Source organism: Stylophora pistillata, chromosome 7 (assembly GCF_964205215.1).
Source record: "Stylophora pistillata chromosome 7, jaStyPist1.2, whole genome shotgun sequence".
Lineage (NCBI taxonomy): Eukaryota > Metazoa > Cnidaria > Anthozoa > Scleractinia > Pocilloporidae > Stylophora > Stylophora pistillata.
In genome coordinates, this window is record NC_142525.1 from 769,675 (window position 1) to 791,269 (window position 21,595).

Genomic DNA, 21,595 nt, shown 5'->3' on the forward strand with positions numbered 1-21,595 from the left:
CGAACTAAGAAGATAAAATAATAAGCACCGAAAGACACCGGAGAACATCAAGGCAAGACAGGAAGTGTGGCCAGTGGCTTCACCTCAATAACTGTTACTTTGAAGGACAACCACCGACCCAAATTTTACGTATATCGAGGAATTATGCATTTCATTTCGTCTTATAATATGAAGTAACAATGTGGTCAAGCATTGATTAACTTCTCAGTATTTTTTACACGTGCGGTAAAACTAAAAGGAGAAAATTACAATGTACAGGATAAGGAAAAGCGCCAAGAATAATAACAAAAGGAAGCGAAAGGAAAAGAAAACGGAATAAAATAGACTGCAATCTACATCTGATCTCGTCTTAAAGGCGTAAAGAAACTCCAACGTTGCGTTACTCGAACAGACAAAACGTTAATAAACTACTCCGATGTGACCCCTTCGATCTCCTAACTTCAACTCCACAATAATAAGGAGGGCGTTCTCTAATAAGGCTATCATTGTAAACCGGTTCAAACAGGAACGCCTAGCTACGTAAGCGATTCAATCTGTGAACAATACCACACGAAAAACATAGGGGTAAACTCGATAATGAAACAAAACAGAACTCCAGCTGCTTTAAATCAGATCGACGGTAATTACGTAATCAAAGTCCCTTTTTTCAACTGTCACTGAAACATTACGTCTTGAATTCGATATTACCCATGAGTAATCTAATATTTTGAAAATGTTGTTCGGTTTAGTTAATTTCTTCGCCGGTAACCTCTATTTACAAGAGAGACTCAATTCTCTTTAATACATTGATACTCTAGGAAAATAACTTCTGTTTGTTAAAGGATTTTAAAACAGCTGACCATTTTCTCAGATTAATTTGTTGGTAAAAAAAAATTAAGCGCGGACAGCTTACGACTTTAAATCGAAACTAAATGACTTCTTCACTCGTCATCTGATCTTTACTGTCACTGAAACACTGTGTGTATACACCGATTGCAAATATGGCGTCCACTTTGAGTTGCCATTGTTCTGGACTCACTAACCTCGTCTTCGCGTGGAAACACAATAGGATTATTACGTGTGTGAGAGGCTAGTGAGTCCAGAACAATGGCAACTCAAATTGGACGCCATATTTGCATTCGGTTTATAATTCGACATTTTTTTCGAGTAATTCGATACTTTGAAAACGTTGTTCGGTTTACTTAATTTCGCCGGTAACCTATTTACTAGAGAGGGTCAATTCTCTTTAATAGATTGATATTCTTGGAAAATAACTTCTCGTTATTAAAGGATTTTAAAACAGCTGATCATTATTTCGGATTAAGTTGTTGGTAAAAAAAAAAAAATTAAGCGCGGACAGCTCACGACTTTAGGTCAAAACTAAATAACTATTTCACTTCTCATCTCATCTTTACTGTCACTGAAACACTATGTGTATAATTCGACATTTTTTACGAGTAATTCAATACTTTGAAAACCTTCTTCGGTTTAGTTAATTTCTTCGTTGTTAACCTGTACTTACTAAAGTGGCTCAATTCTTGGTCGTTCATTTGCTTGTTCCTTGTTTTCTTATTATAAAAAGAAAAAGAGGAAAAGCCAAAGAAAGAAAAAAAAGTATAAAATGTAACAGACAACAAGAGTGCAAAAAATTACCATGATGGTAACCCTTTGAATCCAAGAGGGACCAGCATCTAATTTCTCCTTACAATATCCTCCCTGAATCACACATCAAGGTCCTGAGAATTAAGGAAATGATCACCACTTGGAGAAGCTCTTGATCGTTACACAAATTGTCCATGTCAGTACTTTAGGAAATGTATAGAGAACAGTATGGAGAATATGCATGTTGATGTTAGTGTATGAAGTTTCTGGTTTAACAAAATTTAAGAATGATAAAGGTTACAATGAACATTACCAAGCAAAGTGATGGTTACAAGCAAAGACCCCAAGCAGAGACCCCAAGATTACAAGCAAAGTGATGGTTCCATAATGCATGAGTGGGGTGATGGGAACAGAACGTACAACTTCTTTAGCCTTGCTCCACTTGTGTAGACCCTGCAGTCTCCACTGAGCTGGCCCACAAGAACCTATAATCAAATTCCAAGCCAAGGAGGGGTGTCTCCATAGCTGCGGCCTTGCACCGAAATAAGATGCTAGCTCGTCAATGTAAGGAATGGGGTCTTGTTGAATGGTGTGTCTTGCTGAGGCATGGTAGATGCTCTCACTTCTTTGCTGGTCTTGCTTCATGTTGTGGAACATTTTCTCTATCGAAGGGAATTTGATTGTTCCTTTACACAGCTCTGAAAACCATCGAACTTGGATTTCAGAAACTGACAGTAGACCACCAGAAGCTGGCTGCATAAAACCTATGAATGCTAATGAGGCTCCAATTTCTGGAGCAAAAACATTTTTGAAGAGCTTCATTTTGTTGGTGCTTTCCTCCAAAACTTGAGCTTTAACTTTGTCATCTAAAAACGGCAGATCAATATGATACCCAGTACAACAGACTATAACATCAGATGCTGTTTTTGTCCCATCGGTAAAAGTAACATTGTTTCCTTCTAATACTGCAATGTTAGGTTTCACTTCAATGTTCCTCCTCTGAATGTGATGAATTAGCGTAGGGCTTACAGTGGGCTGGGTTTGACGAGCTTTCATTTTGGGGTTTAAATTCCAGCACCAAGGGCTTCCCACCACACTTTGAACTATCAACTGAAAGACAAAATTTGATAAACTCCATGGAAGCCAAAAGAACACACGACAGGCATAATGATCAGTTGGGTAACCATGGACGTAGTTGGGTATAATCCATGCACCAGATCTTGTTGAAATACAGACGGGTTTTTTTCTTCCCAATTCTGCCACATTGACTACAACATCTACAGCACTATTTCCAACACCAACAACCACAACCTTCTTTCCCATGACCTCATTGCTGATTGCATCTTTATAGTCAACACTATGGAGTATTCTTCCTGTGAATGTTTCCTGACCATCAAAGTGAGGCATGTTTGGTTTGGCATGATGCCCAGTTGCTATGGCAACACACTTGACAAAGGTTTCCTTAGAACCACCTTGATGCATTCCTGCACTGTCCACTTTCACCCATGTTATTTTCCATCTCTTAGGGAGCTGCTCAATGCGAACCACCTTTGTTTTGAAACTAATATGTTCTCTGATACCAAAATGTCCAGCATAGTTGTTGATATACTCTGCCATGTGCGAGTGGTGAGGATAATCAGGAATGTCGTCAGGAAATGGGAAGTCAGAGAAGCAGTAGTTGTGTTTTGAGACATTTGTGTGGAACAAAGATTCTGAGTTTAGCATTCAGTGACTCATGTGAGTATGAGATATGCCGGTAATTAAACTTTAAACTGAAGCCTGGGTGCACGGAAAAAATGCCCAAAGTCACTGGACCCTTTCACTCCTGAGATCTGATTGTTAATTCTCCCGTACAGCTGCTGTACATTTCCTTGTAAATGAGAAATGAAAATTTGTTGTTGGATCAAGACAACTTCTACCTGAAAAAGTTTGTGTATTCTCATTACCTGTTTGTTGGATAATGTATAGATGTTCTAGGGAGAAGTCAGATGTTAATTGCTTCGAGGAATTACAGGGTAGGTTACAATAGACTGCTTTGAGTTCAACATGAGAAGTGAGTTGAGCACCACAAGAGAAATTCCATTTCTACAAGCAACCATGTATTATTTTGTTTATCACATGAACACCATAGACCCTTACTGACGAGAAAAGATGACATTATAGGTGAATGAACCTGACAAGTGACATTTCAGAAGCTGATTGGCGATATCAAACCTACATAAAACGTTATTGCAATTTTACACAGGTGAAGTTAAAGTTTTTTTCAGGAATGGAGATATTTATAAACCACAACAGTTTGTAAAATAAATAGTGTTACTTTTCCTACATACATATGAGTGAACCGCATAACTCCATATCCATGCTCTGTAAAATGCCACAGACCTCCAATATGGTCAGTCTGTTCAAAAACAATGATCTTGAATTTGTCATCCAAGAGACATTTTGCTGCAGCTATCCCAGAAATCCCAGCTCCAATAACTGCAACATCATAGTCTAAATGAAAGCTCATCTTTTAACCTTAAAAATCAAATAAAATGTAGTGTTGAAGTGATCAGCGAAGAAAAATAGGTCTACTGTTTTGCTTCAAACAAGAGCCCAAGCTCTAATGAGCACCCTTCCCTGAATAAGCGCTCATCCCCTAGTGCACAATATTTAAACAATCGCTTCTCTTGAATAAGTGCACCCTCCTCCAATCTCTCTTTCTTAAATAATTTGTAGGAATACACGGAATCCTTGTTTTGTAACTGCCGCCTGGTTAGCTTATGTTGTAGAGCACCAGATTGCTGTGCGGGAGAGTGAGGGTTCCAGCCCCAGACTGGACCACACTCAGGGTCTTAAAATGCTTGAGGAGAATGTGCTGCCTTGCTATGACATCTGCAAATGATTAGACACTCTAGTCTTCTCTCATAAGGACAAGAAATCTGCAGGGCCTGTCTCCTGTATCTTCTTTGTACTGGTTAGTGGGGAAGTTAAAGAACTCACACACTTCTGTGTTAGTCATTCTGGTATTCCCGGAAAAGGATAGAAAACCGTAGGCCCTGTCCCCTGCATCTTCTCTGTACTGGTTAGTGGGGAAGTTAAAGAACTCACACACTTTTGTGTTAGACATTCTGGTATTCCCGGATAAGGATAGAAAACCGTAAGCCCTGTCCCGTGCATCTTCTCTGTACTGGTTAGTGGGGATGTTAAAGAACCTACACACTTCTATGTTAGTCATTCAGGTATTCCCGGATAAGGATAGAAAACCGTAGGCCCCGTCCCCTGCATGTTCTCTGTACATGCAGGGGGCATTAAAGACATTAAAGAACCTACACACCTATCACAAAGTGTAGGAACGAAGATTCTGGCGTTGTGATCTGATCATGTGCTAAATTATAATTTTGGATAAAATGCACATAAATGGCTTATTATAATGTACTTTCCTCGGTATCAAAACACTACCTTATAAATACATGAATGAGGTTTGATACTCTCCCAGTAATGCATGGGAAATAAATGTGTACCACATGCATGACTAGCTGAGGGAATCGGGACGATGCGGGCGATCAAAAGATCCTTACCTTACGAGTGAGTGCACTTCGACAACACAGAAACTGTGAAACACTTGACTAACTCGTGATCTACTTTCCCTACCCTACTAGGTACAAATTTTATCTACGCTCACCCTATTTGGAAGTCACCCTTTCGCGCCATTTTTAATTCAAGTTTGTTCAAGATGGCGCCAACTTCAACAGCAGAAGGCACTACAACAGAGACCCAAGATGGTAAATTTTCTGGCATTTAAAGTCATGTATGTTTGTTCTGGCAACAGTCATTATTCACTTTTAAGTCAATTGATTCGGCAGATTTCCAATCGACGCGGCGATCTACACGAACTGTCAAGCGCAATGCCGGGAAGACTTCGGCGCTCGATAAAATAAGGTAAGAGATTTTGCCCTAAAAAATTCTGCTCATGTCTTGCTAGTTTTTGCTATTTTTCTCGAGTGCATAATAAACCAACTTTATTGTGAATTCTTCACCAGGAAATTTCGTGAGACTGGAGAGAGATCGACGTTTGAGGTATAAAGTTAACTGCATAAGTAGAGCGGCCATGATCGTTAATTCTAAACGTGAGCAGTTGCTGATTTCTGTACACTTTTACGGTTTATCGTGATATCTGGACCAGTTATATAATACAGGCCATTGAAATCTTTGACATCGTTTTCTTTGATTTGATTGGAGACCAGTTAGGATGAAAGCTGGGAGACCTCAACAGATGTTTCCTCATGAAAATGAGTTAAAGCAATGTACTGTTGACTAGTAAACCATTCTAATAAGCGCCAGTCAGTGTATAAAAACGTTTGAGGATCGTGCGATTGTGTTGCTAAAAGGATCAAACTCTAACTCGCAGGATCTGATTGTTAATTCTCCCTTCTAGCCGCTAATTTCTGATTCATTCTCTTCACACATCTAAGGAAGGTCACTTTGTGAAGATGCCCCTCCCCCCCTGTAAAGACTTCCCTCACCACCCCTCCCATCCCATCCTCCAAGCAATGATATATTCAAAAAGAAATCTCCCAAACTTTTCCATATATTTCTTTGGATTAAGGTTGTAAGAGATATTGTGGCTTATTCCCTTCTCTGTGACCATCTATGCATACTAAACATAAATCATCGCCACAGGGAAAACTATACTGCCATGGTTTTAATACATACATTCCCAAAATTTAGACTCATTGTTTCCCCCCAGGTTGGAAATATTGAAGATGTTTATCAGGTGGTGAATGAAGATGAATACTCCGACATTGTTAGGAAACGACAGGAGGAAGATTGGGTGGTTGATGATGGTAAGAGCTGTGTTCATAGATGTGTGGAATGGTTTTCTTTTTAGGGTTCTGGCTGAATTATAGGGTCAACACCAAACTTCAAGTTGAGTCATAAATTACAAAGCCTTTTAAAACTTTACATGCTAATGTCAGCATGGATATTCTCCATACATTTTCAAAGGTGTTGACTAGGAGAATTTGAGTAAATGTCTAGTTGGTGATCATTTGGTTTATTCTCCTGACCTTAATGTGTGATTCAGGGGTGATATTGTAAGGAGAAATTAGATGTTAGTCACTCCAAGGGGTTTAAAGGTTAAAAGACCAATTCATGTTTGCAAATTTTTGGATTCCTCTAACCAAAGACAAGGATATGAAAAAATCTTCTTTCTTTCTTTGCATTACTAACTAATGACACCAATGCAGGGTAAATGCAAGGGAATATTATCCTTATATGCTATGAACAATGTTTTTTCTGCTCTGGTATTGTCTGCATACACGAGGTTTGAATGTGCTTTCCTTTTCAGATGGGACTGGATATGTGGATGATGGACGAGAAATATTTGATGACGATCTTGATGATGAGCCATCAACTGGTCGGTTGAGAAATAATTAATGACTGATTATTAATAATTAATCTTTTTTTCCATTTGTTTCAAGTAACTTCCAGAAGCAGGGGTTTCATTTAAATGTTTTCCGTAGGAGGGCAAGTGGTTTTCATTGGCAAGCAGGCAAAACTTTTTGAACTGAACTTCTTTATAAGATAAACTTTCCTCCAGCTCATCAAACCAGATGGGGAAAGGCATCCTCACAATGGATCAATTTGCCCAGTGCCCGGCCCCTAATGAAACCCCTGCAGAAGTGATTTATGGAAAACTGTTTGAATTTTTCAGGAAAGAATGTCCCCAAATTCAAGCCAAAGAGGCCGGTATGCGCAAGCCTTCTATTTTGTTGATGTGAATATCTTTCTAATCTTGTTGGATAATGTGCTATAGAAATCATCATAATTATTATAATATTGTGTAATATTTACTCCAACAAGCTACTTATTGTCTCATTATTTAAAGAATGTGAAAAAGCCGACAGTGAAGCCAAAGACAATTAACAAGATGCTGTTAGCTGCAAGTGCCAAAGCAAAGAAGGCTAAGGTAAGTGTGCTGAACACATTTTTTTCTTGCTTAAGACTTTGACCTTGATAATAACATTAACTAGTGATTGTGTAGTCTGATTGTACAAGCAAGAGGAGTAGTCCTGGGATTGACTGTTGTCAGAAGGAGTGAACAAAGTCTGGGGTGGATCTAGGATTTAGTCAAGGGAGGTTCGGAGAATTGCCCAAGGGCATGCTCCCCCGGGAGATTTTGAAAGTAAGGTCTTCAGAAACATGATCTCCAGCATTCTTAGAAATAATTTAGGGGGTTCGACCGAACCACCACTGGATCCACCCTAGCAAAGTTTTAACAACGTAAGCAAAAGGCATTTGAGTTGTTGTCACTTGGGTGCAACAAGCTCAGTCTCTAAGTCAGTCCAGACTAGTTAGTTTTGCTTCCCTGGTATTGTTAGTTTATTCTGTTTGGTTCTTTTGTTCTGTAAATGTCATAAATGTTTTGTTTGTGTGGTGTCGATAGTTGTTGACATCTGCTGACAAGAATCTGTTCTAAGTTAGAGAGCCAGCTTTCCATTTACTGTAATGGGATTGATTGTTGTTTAGATTGAGGGAATGCCGCACTGAAACTTGCATGGTCAAGCTCTAACTATGTTCAATTTAAGTACAGTTTTCCTATAAACTGCTATTTTGCAGACTGAAGTAACATCTATTGGTGAAGATGATCTGTTAAATGATCTTCTTAAGGAAGTGGAGGTATGCATAAGAAATGGAAGCATGCCTTTAATATTTTGATAGACCCTCTAATTGATTACTCTGGGTGAAAGTGGTTTGAAACAATAGAAGGAAAATATGGTTTGCTCCTGAGTCCAAGTTTTTCCTGTCCTCAATCAAATCAAGGTCACTGATGCCAATCAGACCTCCCTTGACAAAATTAAATGTTTTTGTTCAGACTTTATGTAATACACATTACATATTTCTCCATTGTACAAGTCAACTAACAAGTTGCTCAGTGTGTATGACTTTTGAAACAATATTGTTTCATTAATATTTGATAAATAGATTATGAGCTGAAGATTTTTATAGACATTATACAAGGCTGCACTCTAAGGAAAATTGAATGGAGCCCAGTTCTCTGAAACTGAAATCCAGGGTGCCCAGCACATGCTTTGTATGAAAAAACTAAAATTCGCAAGTCGCCCACAAACAAAAGTAAGGTGCCAGGGGCCACTGGGTGCTGCTAGATCGTAGCCTTGCAATAGTTGATTAGGGCAATCAGTCTGCTGAGCATTTTACACCAGTTGGGAAAGGAGATTTATTTTAAATTATCTTATTCTATGTTTTCAGCAACCAAGACCAGCTCCAGTGAAATTTTCAAAGGGAAAACCACAAGTTTTGAGGTATTTCTTGCAGTATTGTAATGTATCTCTGAAAGAGTTTTGCATTATTTCCTTGGACATTCAGACTCATGATATTTATGGTCTAAAATTGTTTTTTAATTTTTCTAGAACTCCAACATCAGCTTTACCAACTGGTAGCACACCAAGACGACTTCAGGTCTGTCTTCTTGTTGTAGTTAGAAGGGTAGAATTGGGTAATGAGTTGTCCTAAGATCCTTGATTGCCTAGCACACAGCCAGGAGAAATCCACTGGCACAAGAATGATCCCTCTTATCTCTGGGAGTCACCAAAGAGGAATATCCCCCTTCAATATCTCATTATCTCTCTCTGTTACTTAACAGCAATCATCTGGACCACGGCAGAATATTTTTAAAGTTGAACCAAGATCTCCGCCCAAACCCAGACACACCAAAAATTTGCCAGCCAAGGGAAAAACTGTTGTGAAACGTGAGCCATCAGAGAGAGAGGAAGGAAGGTATAGCAGCATGGTTGGAGATCCATCAAGAGTAACGAAGGAGGAGAGTTATGAGGCAGCTATGGATATGGATTCAGGGATGGATGGTAAGCATGAAGAATGGTCTGTAATAGTCACCTTTAGTTTATCTTAGGTGATCAGAAGTACATGAAAGATCTTTAAGAAATACTGCCTTATGGGATAGTCTTCATTAATTATACCTCTGGGAAAGACTTGAATTAGGTATCTCCCGATGGAGTTTTGAGAACTCAGCTCCTTTAGTTTGAAAAATAAAACCATCAAGTAGTTTTTAGGTTTAGACACAAAGGAGCATAATTGTACTTCTTATTATTAAATATTTATATTTATCCATATTAATTATTTTTCTTTTGTTGTATTATTTAGATATACTTTTTGGATATATATTATATATTTATATTGCTGATTTAGTGATTACCAGTTTACACCAGCTATTCCCTCTCAATTCAGCTGAATGGTCTAATCAGAATAAATAAAGATTTTTATTCATTTATATTTTATTTTAATTTATGGACCATCACCAGTTGATATTTGATGATTGTTTTTCCAGATGATCTTATGATGGGTTGTGATAACTTTGGAGGTGATGACCTTGGTGATGTAGAAGCAATCCAGGCATTATCAAATGTAGAAACAAATCCTGATGAAAAACCCAGTGTAAAAGTGAAGGTAGTGCAAAGGCTCCAAAAAGTGCTCTCTCTTCTACACCTCTCCTTTCTAAAGGTTCTTGTTTCAACTCCCCTCCCCCTCCCTTTTAAAGCTTGTAGTTTCAACTCCCCTCCCCCTCCCTTTTAAAGCTTGTAGTTTCAACTCCCCTCCCCCTCCCCCTCCCTTTTAAAGCTTGTAGTTTCAACTCCGCCTCCCTTCTGAAGCTTGTAGTTTCAACTCCCCTCCCCTCTCCCTTCTAAAGCTTCTAGTTTTAACTCCCTACCCCTCCCTGCTACACCCTTTCCCTTTCTGAAGAATACATTTTCCTCCTCCCACATCCCTTGAAACTAAAACTTGGCTAGTGTTTTTATTCTTTTGGACTGAGTAGTGTCTTGGTACAGAATATTACAACTTGTATGTAAAGGCTTCTATTGGTCTTCATGATAAATGTTGTTGATTTTGGAACAAAAGAACTGCTTACTGTACAGGGATAAAGGCTGATAGTTTCGAAAGAAACTGTTTGGGGCTGCGTCGGTGGGAGTAACAAAATAATTTGGATATATCAACAAAGTTGAAATGGTAAATTGGCCACCGTAATGATTACAAAAGCTGACGTTTCGAGCGTTAGCCCTTCGTCGGAGCGAATAGAGGAATTGTGGGTTGTGTGTGCTTTTAAAGGCAGAAAATGGAGCTACGTTATTGGTGGGTGCATGGCAACGAGAAAAACATGAATAAATTAGTGGAATGAAAAGCGTTCATTGATCCTTGTGGGATTTAGACTGCCGGTTTGAAAGATGAGCTTTTGTTCAAGATTTTTACGGTTTTCCGTGCCACCTAAGTGCAAGGAAAGACCGCAGATTGCCATATGTTGCTTAGAATGATTAGGTAAATTAAAATGTGTAGCGACTGGTTTCGATGTGTCCTTGTCATTCCTTTCCACGTCTCGAAGGTGTTCTCGGAATCGGTCACCTGGTCTTCTGCCTGTTTCGCCGATGTATATCTTTTTGCAATAAGTGCAAGTTATGCAATAGATTACATTAGCGGAGGTGCACATGAAGTGATCGGTGATCTTAATGGATCGTTTAGGTCCCGATATTTTATCAGTGTTGTGAATGAACATAACACTGATAAAATATCGGGACCTAAACGATCCATTAAGATCACCGATCACTTCATGCACCTCCGCTAATGTAATCTATTGCATAACTTGCACTTATTGCAAAAAGATATACATCGGCGAAACAGGCAGAAGACTAGGTGACCGATTCCGAGAACACCTTCGAGACGTGGAAAGGAATGACAAGGACACATCGAAACCAGTCGCTAGACATTTTAATTTACCTAATCATTCTAAGCAACATATGGCAATCTGCCGTCTTTCCTTGCACTTAGGTGGCACGGAAAGCCGTAAAAATCTTGAACAAAAGCTCATCTTTCAAACCGGCAGTCTAAATCCCACAGGGATCAATGAACGCTTTTCATTCCACTAATTTATTCATGTTTTTCTCGTTGCCATGCACCCACCAATAACGTAGCTCCATTTTCTGCCTTTAAAAGCACACACAACCCACAATTCCTCTATTTGCTCCGACGAAGGGCTAATGCTCGAAACGTCAGCTTTTGTAATCATTACTGTACAGGGAAGTCACTAAAGCCAGATGATAGAGAACAAAAGTTCTGGCAATGTGGTTTTTATCAATGAGGCTTTAATGAAACCCTTCTCTAGCACCCAGCCCTTAAGAATGAAAGAGGCTTCCAAAGGGTTTTGTACAAAGTTAGATTCATAAGAAGGCTCCCCAGGGGCTTTGTACAGGGTTGGATCCTTAGGAATTAATGGGGCTCCCTAGGGGTTTTGTACAGAGTTAGATCCCTAGGAGTTAATGAGGCTCCTTAGGGGTTTTGTACAGAGTTAGATCCCTTGGAATTCATGAGGCTCCCTAGGGGTTTTGTACAGAGGTTTTGTACTGTTGAACTTTCAGGAATTTGCAGTGGTTTTCAACAATAACAACAGGTATTGCAGGGTGTGCATTTTACAAGTTACTATCTGGGAAGAAGGAGAACACTGCTAATGTTTATACTTTTAAAAGGTAATTAATTGCTCTTTTGATTGTAGGTTGAAACAGGTGAAAAGCAGACAGACAGAAAATGTGCTCTCCCACAAAAGTATGTAAAGTTATTTGAAAATGTGCTTTCCCAATGAAAATCACATAGCTAATGAAAAAATGTTTATTGAGTTGTCTTATGATTCTTGGAATCTATCTTTTGCTTGGTATTTTTTTAAACATCATTTTTGTATTTTCAGAACAACAGAAATTTCTGATGACTCTGCCTGGGAGACAATTCTAGAGAATGAAGAATCACATCAAGAGGTAATAAATAACAAACCATTTTACTACAGTTTTTAACAAAACTATTATGTTTTGCAAAATTTTTATTCTAGTTGGTTCCTCATGTGCTTTCCTATTAGTGCCGAAATTGGACCAGTAATAACCAAGCATGTTAAAAATTTGTTAAATTTCATTTTTTGATTCGTGAGTATGATTAGAAATTATAACATAATAAACATTGTATGCATTGGCTGATTGGTCAATTCAATTTCCAAGGGGATGCTTTGTTAGGTTTTAGAACCCGTGCTAACTAGTTATGTCATTAAAGCAATGGAACACATTTTCTGGGCTCTTTGATTAATCCACTTGGGATGTTTGGAGAACACAAGTATTAAGCTTTCGTCAGGTTCTACCAACATCCAACATAACTATGGGATCTCTACTTATGGAACTATTATTCTATTTTTTTTTCCTTTGATCTCTATTCTAATTGAATGATGTATCATGTCAATTATTTGTACATGTCAGTGACCAACATGAAAGCCTATGGTACTTTGGTCACTGAGCACATCTTGGCTGCATATTGTTATACTTTTTATTCCCTTTAATTGATGGATTTTTTCTTTTTGTATATGTTGTAGTTCAATTTTATACTTGGTTCAAATTTTATTTTCCTTTGTTCTTTGTCATGTTAATGTATGATAGTGAGTTTGAAACAAAGGCAAATTAAATTTGAACCAAGGATAAAATTGAACTACAACATCTATACTGTTGATCAATGTTATAAATTTTGTAAATAGTGCATAACAATAAACTTGACTTGACTTCACATCCAGCATGGCTTTGTCAGGCTATAGAGCCCAGAAAAATAAGTTTTATTGCTTAACTAGATTTGATTGTTTACTTTTGTTGTAACTCTAGGTTCTGTCAGATGTCAGTGTTGACTCCTCTACTCTCCCACTTCAGGAAGTTAATGGTAAGTGCAGAATCTAGAAGATGACTAATTTTTCACAAATTTCCACAATGGAGGAGTTCCATTTTGCCATGATTTACCTTTTCACTCTTACTAACATAATCGTGTAATTTATCTCATTTTGAATTAACAATTTCAGGAGAAAAAGTTCTCAAGTTTTACTGGTTTGATGCTTATGAAGATAGATATAAACTGCCAGGTAAACAGAATGTAAAGGTTTCAATTTCACTGAGTGTACTCCAAGCTGTTTTCAGGTGCTTACAATTTAGTCATTCTCTTAGGTACTGTCTACTTGTTTGGAAAAGTCTGGATTGAATCTGCAAAAACATATGTCAGGTGAGGTATCTAATTTTAAATTATTCATTTTAGATGTAAAAACCTGTTACACGGTATGTTCACAAGAGAGAAAACAAGGAAGTCAGAACAAGAGAGAGTGATTTGCATGTTCAGTGGAGCGCGTAGAAAGAAGTAGAATTCATTATCGTAATTACGAATTCGCCTCGACTACGTGCGGCGGGAAAATCAGGTCATGTGACTTGTAATTTAAAAGGAACAATTTATGCTGTAAGATTCATTCGAAGCTAGTCATGAACGGTTATAAAAACGCAAACATCAAGATAAAACATCAAGGGATCCGACTACGCAGAAACACAAATTGTAAGTTACATAACCGTTTATCATTTCGACTAAGAATATTGTAGATAATAATGTATCCCGAAATTATTTAATTTCGGTTGACTATGACCTAACCACGGATGTAATGAGCCGTGTCTTACATTAGTACAAATAAAATCTGACAACGTTGATCCCTGGGCTAATCTTCAGAATAAGTAGCCCCTTCAACCATAGGAGCGAATCAGAGAGTTAGAAAAGTAACCCTTAAACACCCAGAAGTGATTAATATGTAACTTCTCCTTATGATATCCATACATTATCCAGCAAACAGGTAATGAGAATATTCAAACTAATCAGGTGTGGGCTGTTATTTTTATCTAACACCAAATTCTGGTAACTTACTCAAGGAAATATGTAGAGGGGAGAATTAACAAGTAGATCTTTGGAGTTAAAGAGTTGAAAAAAGCCGAGACAGAGAAAAAGTTCTGTTAGGCTCTTACACTGAGGCAAACCATTCTTTTTTTTTATTTTTACCCTTTCACTCTCAAGATCTAATGAATAATTCTCTTTACTGTCCATCATACAATTCCTAGGATGTAAGTTTGGAGAATTTGGTATTGGATCAACTATTAATCCTTCAATTGATATTTTTCTCTTTTCTCATCACTTGTTTGCTTGAAACTTTATTGATTTTGTAAGGAGAAATTCTGTTTTGGTCATGCATGGAAGTTACAGGTTTAAACATAGTTTTTGTAATTGATGTAGTCAATCTACTTTAAAAGAGGAGAAACAGTAACATTTTGTTTGTGATTACCGTTATTGTTGCAGTTGTTCTGTGGCAGTCAAGAACATAGAGAGGCAGATCTTTATTCTTCCACGAGAAAAGGTGTGATAATAAAGCCATTTTACAGTTGTGTACTTAGTTGCCAAGCCTTTGATTTGGAGTGAGGCTGAAGGTGACCTTGTCGTGATAGAGACCTGTATCTAGTTAGCGTGATAACAGTGATTTTCATTTGAAAGACAGCAAGGTTTGTATCGTAACAAGGTCACCCCTAGCCTCACTCCCGTTCAAAGGCTTGGCCACCAAGCGTGTAACTGTAAAATGGACTATTAATTAACACTTCTGCATTGCATATGAAAATATGTTTTGACTTCTTAAACCACAAAAGAAATAACTTGAACTAGTAAACTAAGGAATAAGGAAAGTATAAGGAAAATATGGCGTCTTATTGATTAATGCCAAGAACATTTTCCAAGTTAGTTTTATTCAATCATGTATTTTTTAATTTATTTTTTCCTATTTTTCTTGATATGCAAAAAGGAAACAAGGACCACTTGAGGTTACTTGATTTCCTCATCTTTTAATGTCTTTTTTTGTTGTTCTGGGTATACATTTGCCTTTTTATTTAATCAAACAGAAACATGAAGTCGATGGCACTGAAACAAATGAACCAGTTGGTTTTATTGACGTGTATCAGGTAAAAACAAAAGAGGAAATCATGTACACTATTTTATTGTAATTGTCTCCTTAAATGTAGAATGTAAAATATTTGATTTTTTTTTTCTTGTGCAATTTTTTTTCCAATGACTTAAAAGTAAGTTTCCATGTTCTTTCTTTGCCAGGAATTCAATGAGAAGATTGCAACAAAACACAAAATTATGAAGTTCATCTCAAGGGTAAAGTTGAATATACTAGAATATGTTTGCTGGATACTGATCAGTGTATTTCAAATCTTGTTTAATTTTTTTTTCCTCTAAAGCGTTGTCATGTGTCTGTTTAGAAAATTCAAAAGGCTTATGCTTTTGAGATTGAAGATGTCCCTGTCACATCTGAGTACCTGGAGGTTAGATATTCAGTAAGTCAGAAACTTGTTTATTGGTGGCATAAACTTTAGAAATATTACCTCATTGTATAATTATAATTACTAATATTTTTACTAACATTTTAGGGAAATGCTAGAAAATTGTCCATCAGATTGATTAATTTGCTGAGAGCTGATCCCTGGGTTTATTCAAAATCAAACTCTGAGGTTGCTGTTTGATCTTATTTGTTTCACTCCCAGGAGAGACTCTAAAGGAATTTCCCCCTAAAATACCAAATTTATATATTCTTGGGGAGATAGGTAATGAGGAAAAAGGAAAATAGTCATGTCGCCCTTTGACCCCTGAGAATGATTGACTTCTAGTTTCTCGTTACTCTATCACTGCTGAGTCAAATAGTATGGTCAGGAGAATTAAGGAAATGATCACTGTTTGGAAGCAAAACGGAAATCAAACAAACACGTTTATTCGTAACACGGTAAACAGTAAACTCACAGTAAACATGGTAAATACTAATGACTGCCAAACAAATTGCCACTCAAAAAACTAAAAACTTTTAACTCCTCTAAAGAAACTTCCACACATCAATAAAAATGTCCGCGTGATTTGTTCACAACATTTTAATGCGCGTTGCGTGTGCACAAGTTCAGTAACTTCTTAACAATCACAAACTCTAGAAGTTCTCGATTGGTGAGTAAATTCTTCTTGACAGCACCTTAGGAAATGTGTAGAGAACAGTATGGAGAATATGCATAGTGATGTTATGGGGGTAAAGGGCTGAGAGATTTGATTGGATTTGACATCAAATTCTTAGCACCAAAATGATAAGGAATGTGTAGTACAAAGTGCAGAGAATTGAAACTTAAATATTTGAGCTGGCAGTGGAGACAACAGTATCAAATTTCCCTGTCTTAAGGGAGAAGATTACCTGAAAATTGTCCTCATTTGCTTCTGGACAGGCAGACGGCCCTCAGTTACCATCGGACCTGTCTGGACAAACATTCAGTCATGTGTTTGGTACTAATACTTCAAGGTAAGGTTCACTTTGGCTTATACCTGGGGGATTTCAAGGGTTGAGGTGTAATTGGGGAGGGGAGGGAGAAGTGAGTCTTCCAGGTAGGGTGGGGGAGGGAGGCAGGTGAGTATAGGCTATGTGGTGAAGGTAAGTTATATTACTTTTACCCTAACCTTCCCCTCCCACACACACACACATCACGCGTCACAAGTGTTATTTATTTACACCCTAACACTTGCAGCAACAATTGATAACTTTGGAGATATTCCATGCGATTGTTTAACTTGAATGAAAATTGATTTTTTGTAGTGTTCCCCTTGGAGGGAGATTTTTTTAAGTTAAGTTCATTTCTATTTCAGTCTTGAACTCCTTTTACTGAATCGCAAGATGAAAGGACCTTGTTGGCTTAATGTCAAGTTACCTCGTGAGTACTTACAGTGATTAAAAAATCAACTCTTTTAACTGATTCTCCTACATTTCTTTCATTGCCAGTTGTGAGAACTTTGTGTCACCACGGGAAAAAAAAATATTTGTGAAATTTATGTTCTGTTATTTTTCTTTTCGATTTTTTTAGAGCTTCCTCAACAACCAGTGAGCTGGTGCAAAGTAGAGGTTGGTATTCTCACTGCTGGAGCGTTTGCAATATGTATCAAATGTTTTCGGTAAAATGTCTGAGGCTTTGAACAACGCGAGTCGGTGAGAGGTCTGGTACTGATGAGTACTAGCCCCCTGGCAAACTACTCCTTGACTTGTCCCAAATCTTCCAGCGGGCGGAGAAAAACGCCCGTCTTGTAGGGTACTAACGAGGACTGCTGGCAGGCTCAAAAGCTAACAATGCCAATGGCCATTTAGATATGATTTTAAACGAAATTTACTTTAATTTTTTTTTTTTTCGACATGGTGTCTTGTAGGCTGTAGTCCCCAAACCTGACCTCCTTGAAGTAGCAAGTCAACAGGATCCACCCCCGCCTATGGTAAGAACAGAGATAAAGCAGAGTTTGTTTTTAAAAAATGCCGATGTCAGGATTTTCATTTAAAAAAACCTAGTTGCAGCGAACTAGGGGAAAGCAACAGGACCCAGTTATTCAAAGGGCGGATAACGCTCTCCAACGGATAAATCGCAATTCTGCGGATAAGAGTAAACAAAACGTACTGCGCTGTCCACCGGACACAGATTTGTCCTTTGTCCATTGGATGGATCTTCATTCGGTGTATAGTCATCCATCCTTGGGCCTAGCGAATGCTCTCTAGGCTGAATGAAAAGAAAACCAAGGCACTGAACTTTAGCCAGAGGATTTTCTGATCTTTTTGTGTACTGAACGCGTTACGTTGTGTCGCAGTGGCTCAATAAGATGCTGCTAACATGAAGAATTTTATACTGTTTTTCTTTCTTCTTGTAGGTTGTCATGAGCCTCAGTTTTCGGACAATGTTGAACACCAAAACTCACACACATGAGGTGAGCTACAATAGTTCATTGAAATCTTGAAATAGCCTTGAACTGGTCTAGCTTACCGTAAAGTCTCTCTGGCTCAGTGATAGTACATCGGAGCCTGGAATCCAATGATCTAAGGCCTGATTCCTCATAAAGACTCAGAACTTTTTCTTTCCCCCACGGTAGTGACACGACTTAAAAACATCATCCTTTGAGTTTTTCCATGTTTTGATTTTAGATCTTAGCTGTGTCAGCTCTGGTTCACCATCAAGTGTCATTAGACAAAGCTGCACCCAAACAGAAGTTTCACTATCATTTCTGTGGTGAGTTTAACAACCACACTTACTTATAACTTTAATAATAACCTTATTGAAAATGAAACGCCTGTGATGATATTTTGAAATTAGCAATTACTTAGATAACCCGAATACAAGGAAAATTACTTGGAAAAGAAGCTAAAATTTCAGTGTGGTAATTTTACGCATTATACACAAAGATAATAATTTATTTGGACCACAGGAATAAATCCGAAGGCGTGATGTTCGATTTCTCTTGGGGACTCTTAATGATTTCTTTGCCGTCCCACGCTCGTGACAATACAACAAGCATCTTTCTCCACTTCTTTACCGAGCACAAAACTTACCATCTTTCTTACATTATTTACAGGATAAATTTGATTGCAGAATGAGAGTTTAAATCCACAACCCATTCAATTTTCGCGTAAATCAGATTTGGGTAACATTTCGGGTCTGCCCGATTTAAGACGGCGTCCTCCGATTTTGGTCTTTCTATCATGGTTCTGTTTCATGATTCCATGTCAGGTTTTCACGACTTTTTTGAGACGTCTTATTCGATACAATCACAGCTGCATATCTTTTACTTTTCTGTTTTAGCTGTAAGTAAACCCAACGATCAGATGTATCCTTACGACTTTAGAGATGCTGTCAAAAAGAAGGTAAAAAAACAAAAAATACTTGCCAACTCTACCCGATCATTCACGAATTCCAGATAAAAGTTACTTAGCCTGTGCTACAGGTCACCAAACCACTCAGGTAGAAGTGCCAGAGTCACGTTCAGCGAAGACAAGCAAGAACGCGGGCGGGCAAAATATGGCGGGAAAGTCAACCGCCCCAGTCAAGTTCTTGTACTTTATCGCGCGTCTCCCATGACCGCAACTTTGATCAGTTCCATCCAAAAAACGTGACATATTAAATCTGTATTTTTTAAAAATCTAAAATCGTTTAGGTTTCTATGCTCTTCCCACCTCATGTGCGTAGTGTGTGTCAAATGAAGGAAACTAAGCTCTTGCAGCATAAAAGCAACGGTTTGATCGCAAGACAATAGATGTGAGGCATCTTCCCTGACGGGAGAGGGGACAGTGCAGAGGAAGGTTTCCTCGGAGAGGGGGGTGGGGCGCGCGGCTCGGTAATTGGCAGGATTTGACATCTATGCAAACTCGACGAGCAATCTATAGGCAGTTCTCTTTAATTTCTAATCGTTATCTCATTAGCAAATAAACATGGAGATTACGACATCAGAGAGGGCTCTTTTAGGACTCTTCATGGCCAAGATGCACCGAATTGACCCGGATGTACTTGTGGTATGCGACCTTTATGTTTGAAGTGTTTTTTCAAAGTGATGTTACACCAGTTTGCAAAAGGAGAATGTTTAACTGACATTATAGTAATGTAGTTTTAGAATTTACTCGATATTCAGCTCTAGCGCACACAAATTTCAAATTCAAATGTATATAGTCGCATCCATTCGGAATTTTCATTGTTGAAGTAGCTATAATAACCCGGAATATTGATTTAATTTTTAGCGAACAGGCAGTGTGAGGTCAGAATCATGGCGCCTTTACTTATAAATGGATTCTTGTTGTTTGAGTCGAAAAAATGTCTTCATCATTAATTCTACCACTCATTTTTCCTGTCTTTTTTTCTTTTTTTTTCTTTTTTTGCTTAAGGGTCATGATATCTACGGCTTTGATCTCGATCTTCTGTTGCACAGAATCAGTGCTTGTAAGGTGAACATTACAGCTTAAACAATCCACTTCTGAACAGCGCGTTAGCAAAACAAAAGGATGATTCATTCCAAAACCCTCCAGTCCTTGGGGAAGAGCAGTATACCTCATTACTATACAGTTGGATCTGCAAACGGCCAAGATGATGGGAATCCTTCATTCTGATCCGCTCTTGTTCGTTATTGCCTGCTGCCCCTGCAAAAGCCAAGTCCTTTTGCCATACGAAAAAGCTATTAATGACCAATTTCGTTCGTCGACCAGATTTTAGCGTTTTTAATCTTTTTACGTATCATAGAAAAATGAAAAAAGAAAACAAAACTTAATACTCAGTATCTTGTGATCTTGACCACATGTTCGGTCAATAACATATGTGTATAATGTTTCTAGGCTCAGTGCATAGGGTCAGTTCTTTCCTATCCTGAAATCTGTGGTTATCTTTCGTTTCGCGATGATGTTGCACATAATGTCAGAACGTCTATTAAGATTTTTTAGAATTAAAACTGAATTCGGTTAATGTATGATTTTTCTCTAGATTCCCCATTGGTCTCGCCTTGGACGACTGAAGAGAAGCGTTATGCCCAAGCTTTCTGTAAGTGTCTCGTTCTCATCTTTATATTCAGAGCGCACAAAAAAACTAACTCTCCACTTTTAAGTTCAAATTCTTGACCTAGGTTTTGATATTTGATATAGTGGGCGTAGCATAGCAATCGCCGTTAGCACGCTATTGTCATGGGGAAATCGCGTTAAACCTCTTTTTTGGAACGGTCTCGAAAAATCTTTAACAAATTTTTTTCTGGATTTTGCCTTTTGAGGTGATCCCTTCCTGTTTAGTGAATCGCAACCAATAAAATATAGCCGTTTCAAAATTATGATGCCGCTAAGTTTATCGCTGATGTATCAGCTGCAACATGATACTGTAATGGAAAGAGCTTTAAATTAAGTTATTAAATTCCTTATGTACATCGTTACTTGAGTTAATTTCCAACGTTTGTGACAGAATGGTGGACCAGGCAGAAACAGCAGTCTTCTAGATCGTTCCGTAACTTGTGGACGGATGGTGTGCGATGTGAAGATCTCGTCAAAAGAACTCATACGATGCAAGAGCTATGATTTGACAGGTTTGCCGCCATGATATACCAACTTCTCCATGTTAACTTTCCCATTACTAGCACAGAGTCGAAATTGTAAAGGTTTAAGTTAGGTTTTACGAAAATCGAAACTAAAAGTGCCTGGGCTTTGATGTCGCTATTTAAGTGGTCGCACACCACAGTTTTATCAACGGACTGTAAAGTCAAAACCACTTTGCACAGCACAACAAATAGAAAAACACGAAAAAATAGCGTTGTAGCGTACATTTATACT

At 38.1% G+C, this 21,595-nt stretch overlaps 2 protein-coding genes across 12 annotated transcripts in view; one reads left to right on the plus strand and one right to left on the minus strand.

The window, feature by feature from the left end:
- Window positions 1-192: 192 nt before the first annotated feature.
- LOC148726057 (flavin-containing monooxygenase 5-like) lies at window positions 193-5,203 on the minus strand. Its single transcript, XM_088728487.1, has 3 exons — window positions 5,142-5,203; window positions 3,914-4,098; window positions 193-3,279 (listed from the first exon to the last, which is right to left on the minus strand). The coding sequence occupies exons 2-3, from the start codon at window positions 4,088-4,090 to the stop codon at window positions 1,891-1,893; spliced, it is 1,566 nt and encodes a 521-aa protein (XP_088584613.1). The 5' UTR covers window positions 4,091-4,098; window positions 5,142-5,203; the 3' UTR covers window positions 193-1,890.
- A 7-nt stretch (window positions 5,204-5,210) lies between these two features.
- The window catches only part of LOC111328423 (DNA polymerase alpha catalytic subunit), a 40,413-nt gene continuing 24,028 nt past the window's right edge, over window positions 5,211-21,595 (plus strand). The window contains exons 1-32 of one of the 11 annotated variants that reach the window (XM_088728468.1): window positions 5,211-5,345; window positions 5,427-5,502; window positions 5,604-5,640; window positions 6,311-6,407; window positions 6,911-6,979; window positions 7,277-7,311; window positions 7,451-7,531; window positions 8,182-8,241; window positions 8,833-8,885; window positions 8,994-9,042; window positions 9,227-9,446; window positions 9,929-10,047; window positions 12,140-12,189; window positions 12,329-12,395; window positions 13,275-13,329; window positions 13,466-13,525; window positions 13,608-13,662; window positions 14,770-14,827; window positions 15,360-15,419; window positions 15,565-15,618; window positions 15,723-15,797; window positions 16,722-16,795; window positions 17,137-17,201; window positions 17,352-17,389; window positions 17,689-17,751; window positions 18,178-18,234; window positions 18,449-18,533; window positions 19,104-19,165; window positions 19,721-19,810; window positions 20,177-20,236; window positions 20,766-20,822; window positions 21,231-21,351. In XM_088728468.1, coding sequence (XP_088584594.1) covers window positions 5,297-5,345; window positions 5,427-5,502; window positions 5,604-5,640; window positions 6,311-6,407; window positions 6,911-6,979; window positions 7,277-7,311; window positions 7,451-7,531; window positions 8,182-8,241; window positions 8,833-8,885; window positions 8,994-9,042; window positions 9,227-9,446; window positions 9,929-10,047; window positions 12,140-12,189; window positions 12,329-12,395; window positions 13,275-13,329; window positions 13,466-13,525; window positions 13,608-13,662; window positions 14,770-14,827; window positions 15,360-15,419; window positions 15,565-15,618; window positions 15,723-15,797; window positions 16,722-16,795; window positions 17,137-17,201; window positions 17,352-17,389; window positions 17,689-17,751; window positions 18,178-18,234; window positions 18,449-18,533; window positions 19,104-19,165; window positions 19,721-19,810; window positions 20,177-20,236; window positions 20,766-20,822; window positions 21,231-21,351 — 2,251 coding nt within the window. In that variant the 5' untranslated portion in view covers window positions 5,211-5,296. Of the gene's footprint in view, window positions 5,346-5,426; window positions 5,503-5,603; window positions 5,641-6,310; window positions 6,408-6,910; window positions 6,980-7,276; window positions 7,312-7,450; window positions 7,532-8,181; window positions 8,242-8,832; window positions 8,886-8,993; window positions 9,043-9,226; window positions 9,447-9,928; window positions 10,048-12,139; window positions 12,190-12,328; window positions 12,396-13,274; window positions 13,330-13,465; window positions 13,526-13,607; window positions 13,663-14,769; window positions 14,828-15,359; window positions 15,420-15,564; window positions 15,619-15,722; window positions 15,798-16,721; window positions 16,796-17,136; window positions 17,202-17,351; window positions 17,390-17,688; window positions 17,752-18,177; window positions 18,235-18,448; window positions 18,534-19,103; window positions 19,166-19,720; window positions 19,811-20,176; window positions 20,237-20,765; window positions 20,823-21,230; window positions 21,352-21,595 lie in introns of those variants that run through there. The other 10 variants (XM_088728469.1, XM_088728470.1, XM_088728472.1 and 7 more) reach the window with 10 other exon arrangements.

Excerpts from the sequence above, each read along its gene's own strand:
- LOC148726057 (XM_088728487.1), bottom strand. The coding sequence starts at position 4,090 with ATGAGCTTTCATTTAGACTATGATGTTGCAGTTATTGGAGCTGGGATT. Across the intron at positions 3,280-3,913 it reads GAGTTATGCGGTTCACTCAT|ACAAATGTCTCAAAACACAA; the intron begins ATGTATGTAGGA and ends TCTTTGTTCCAC.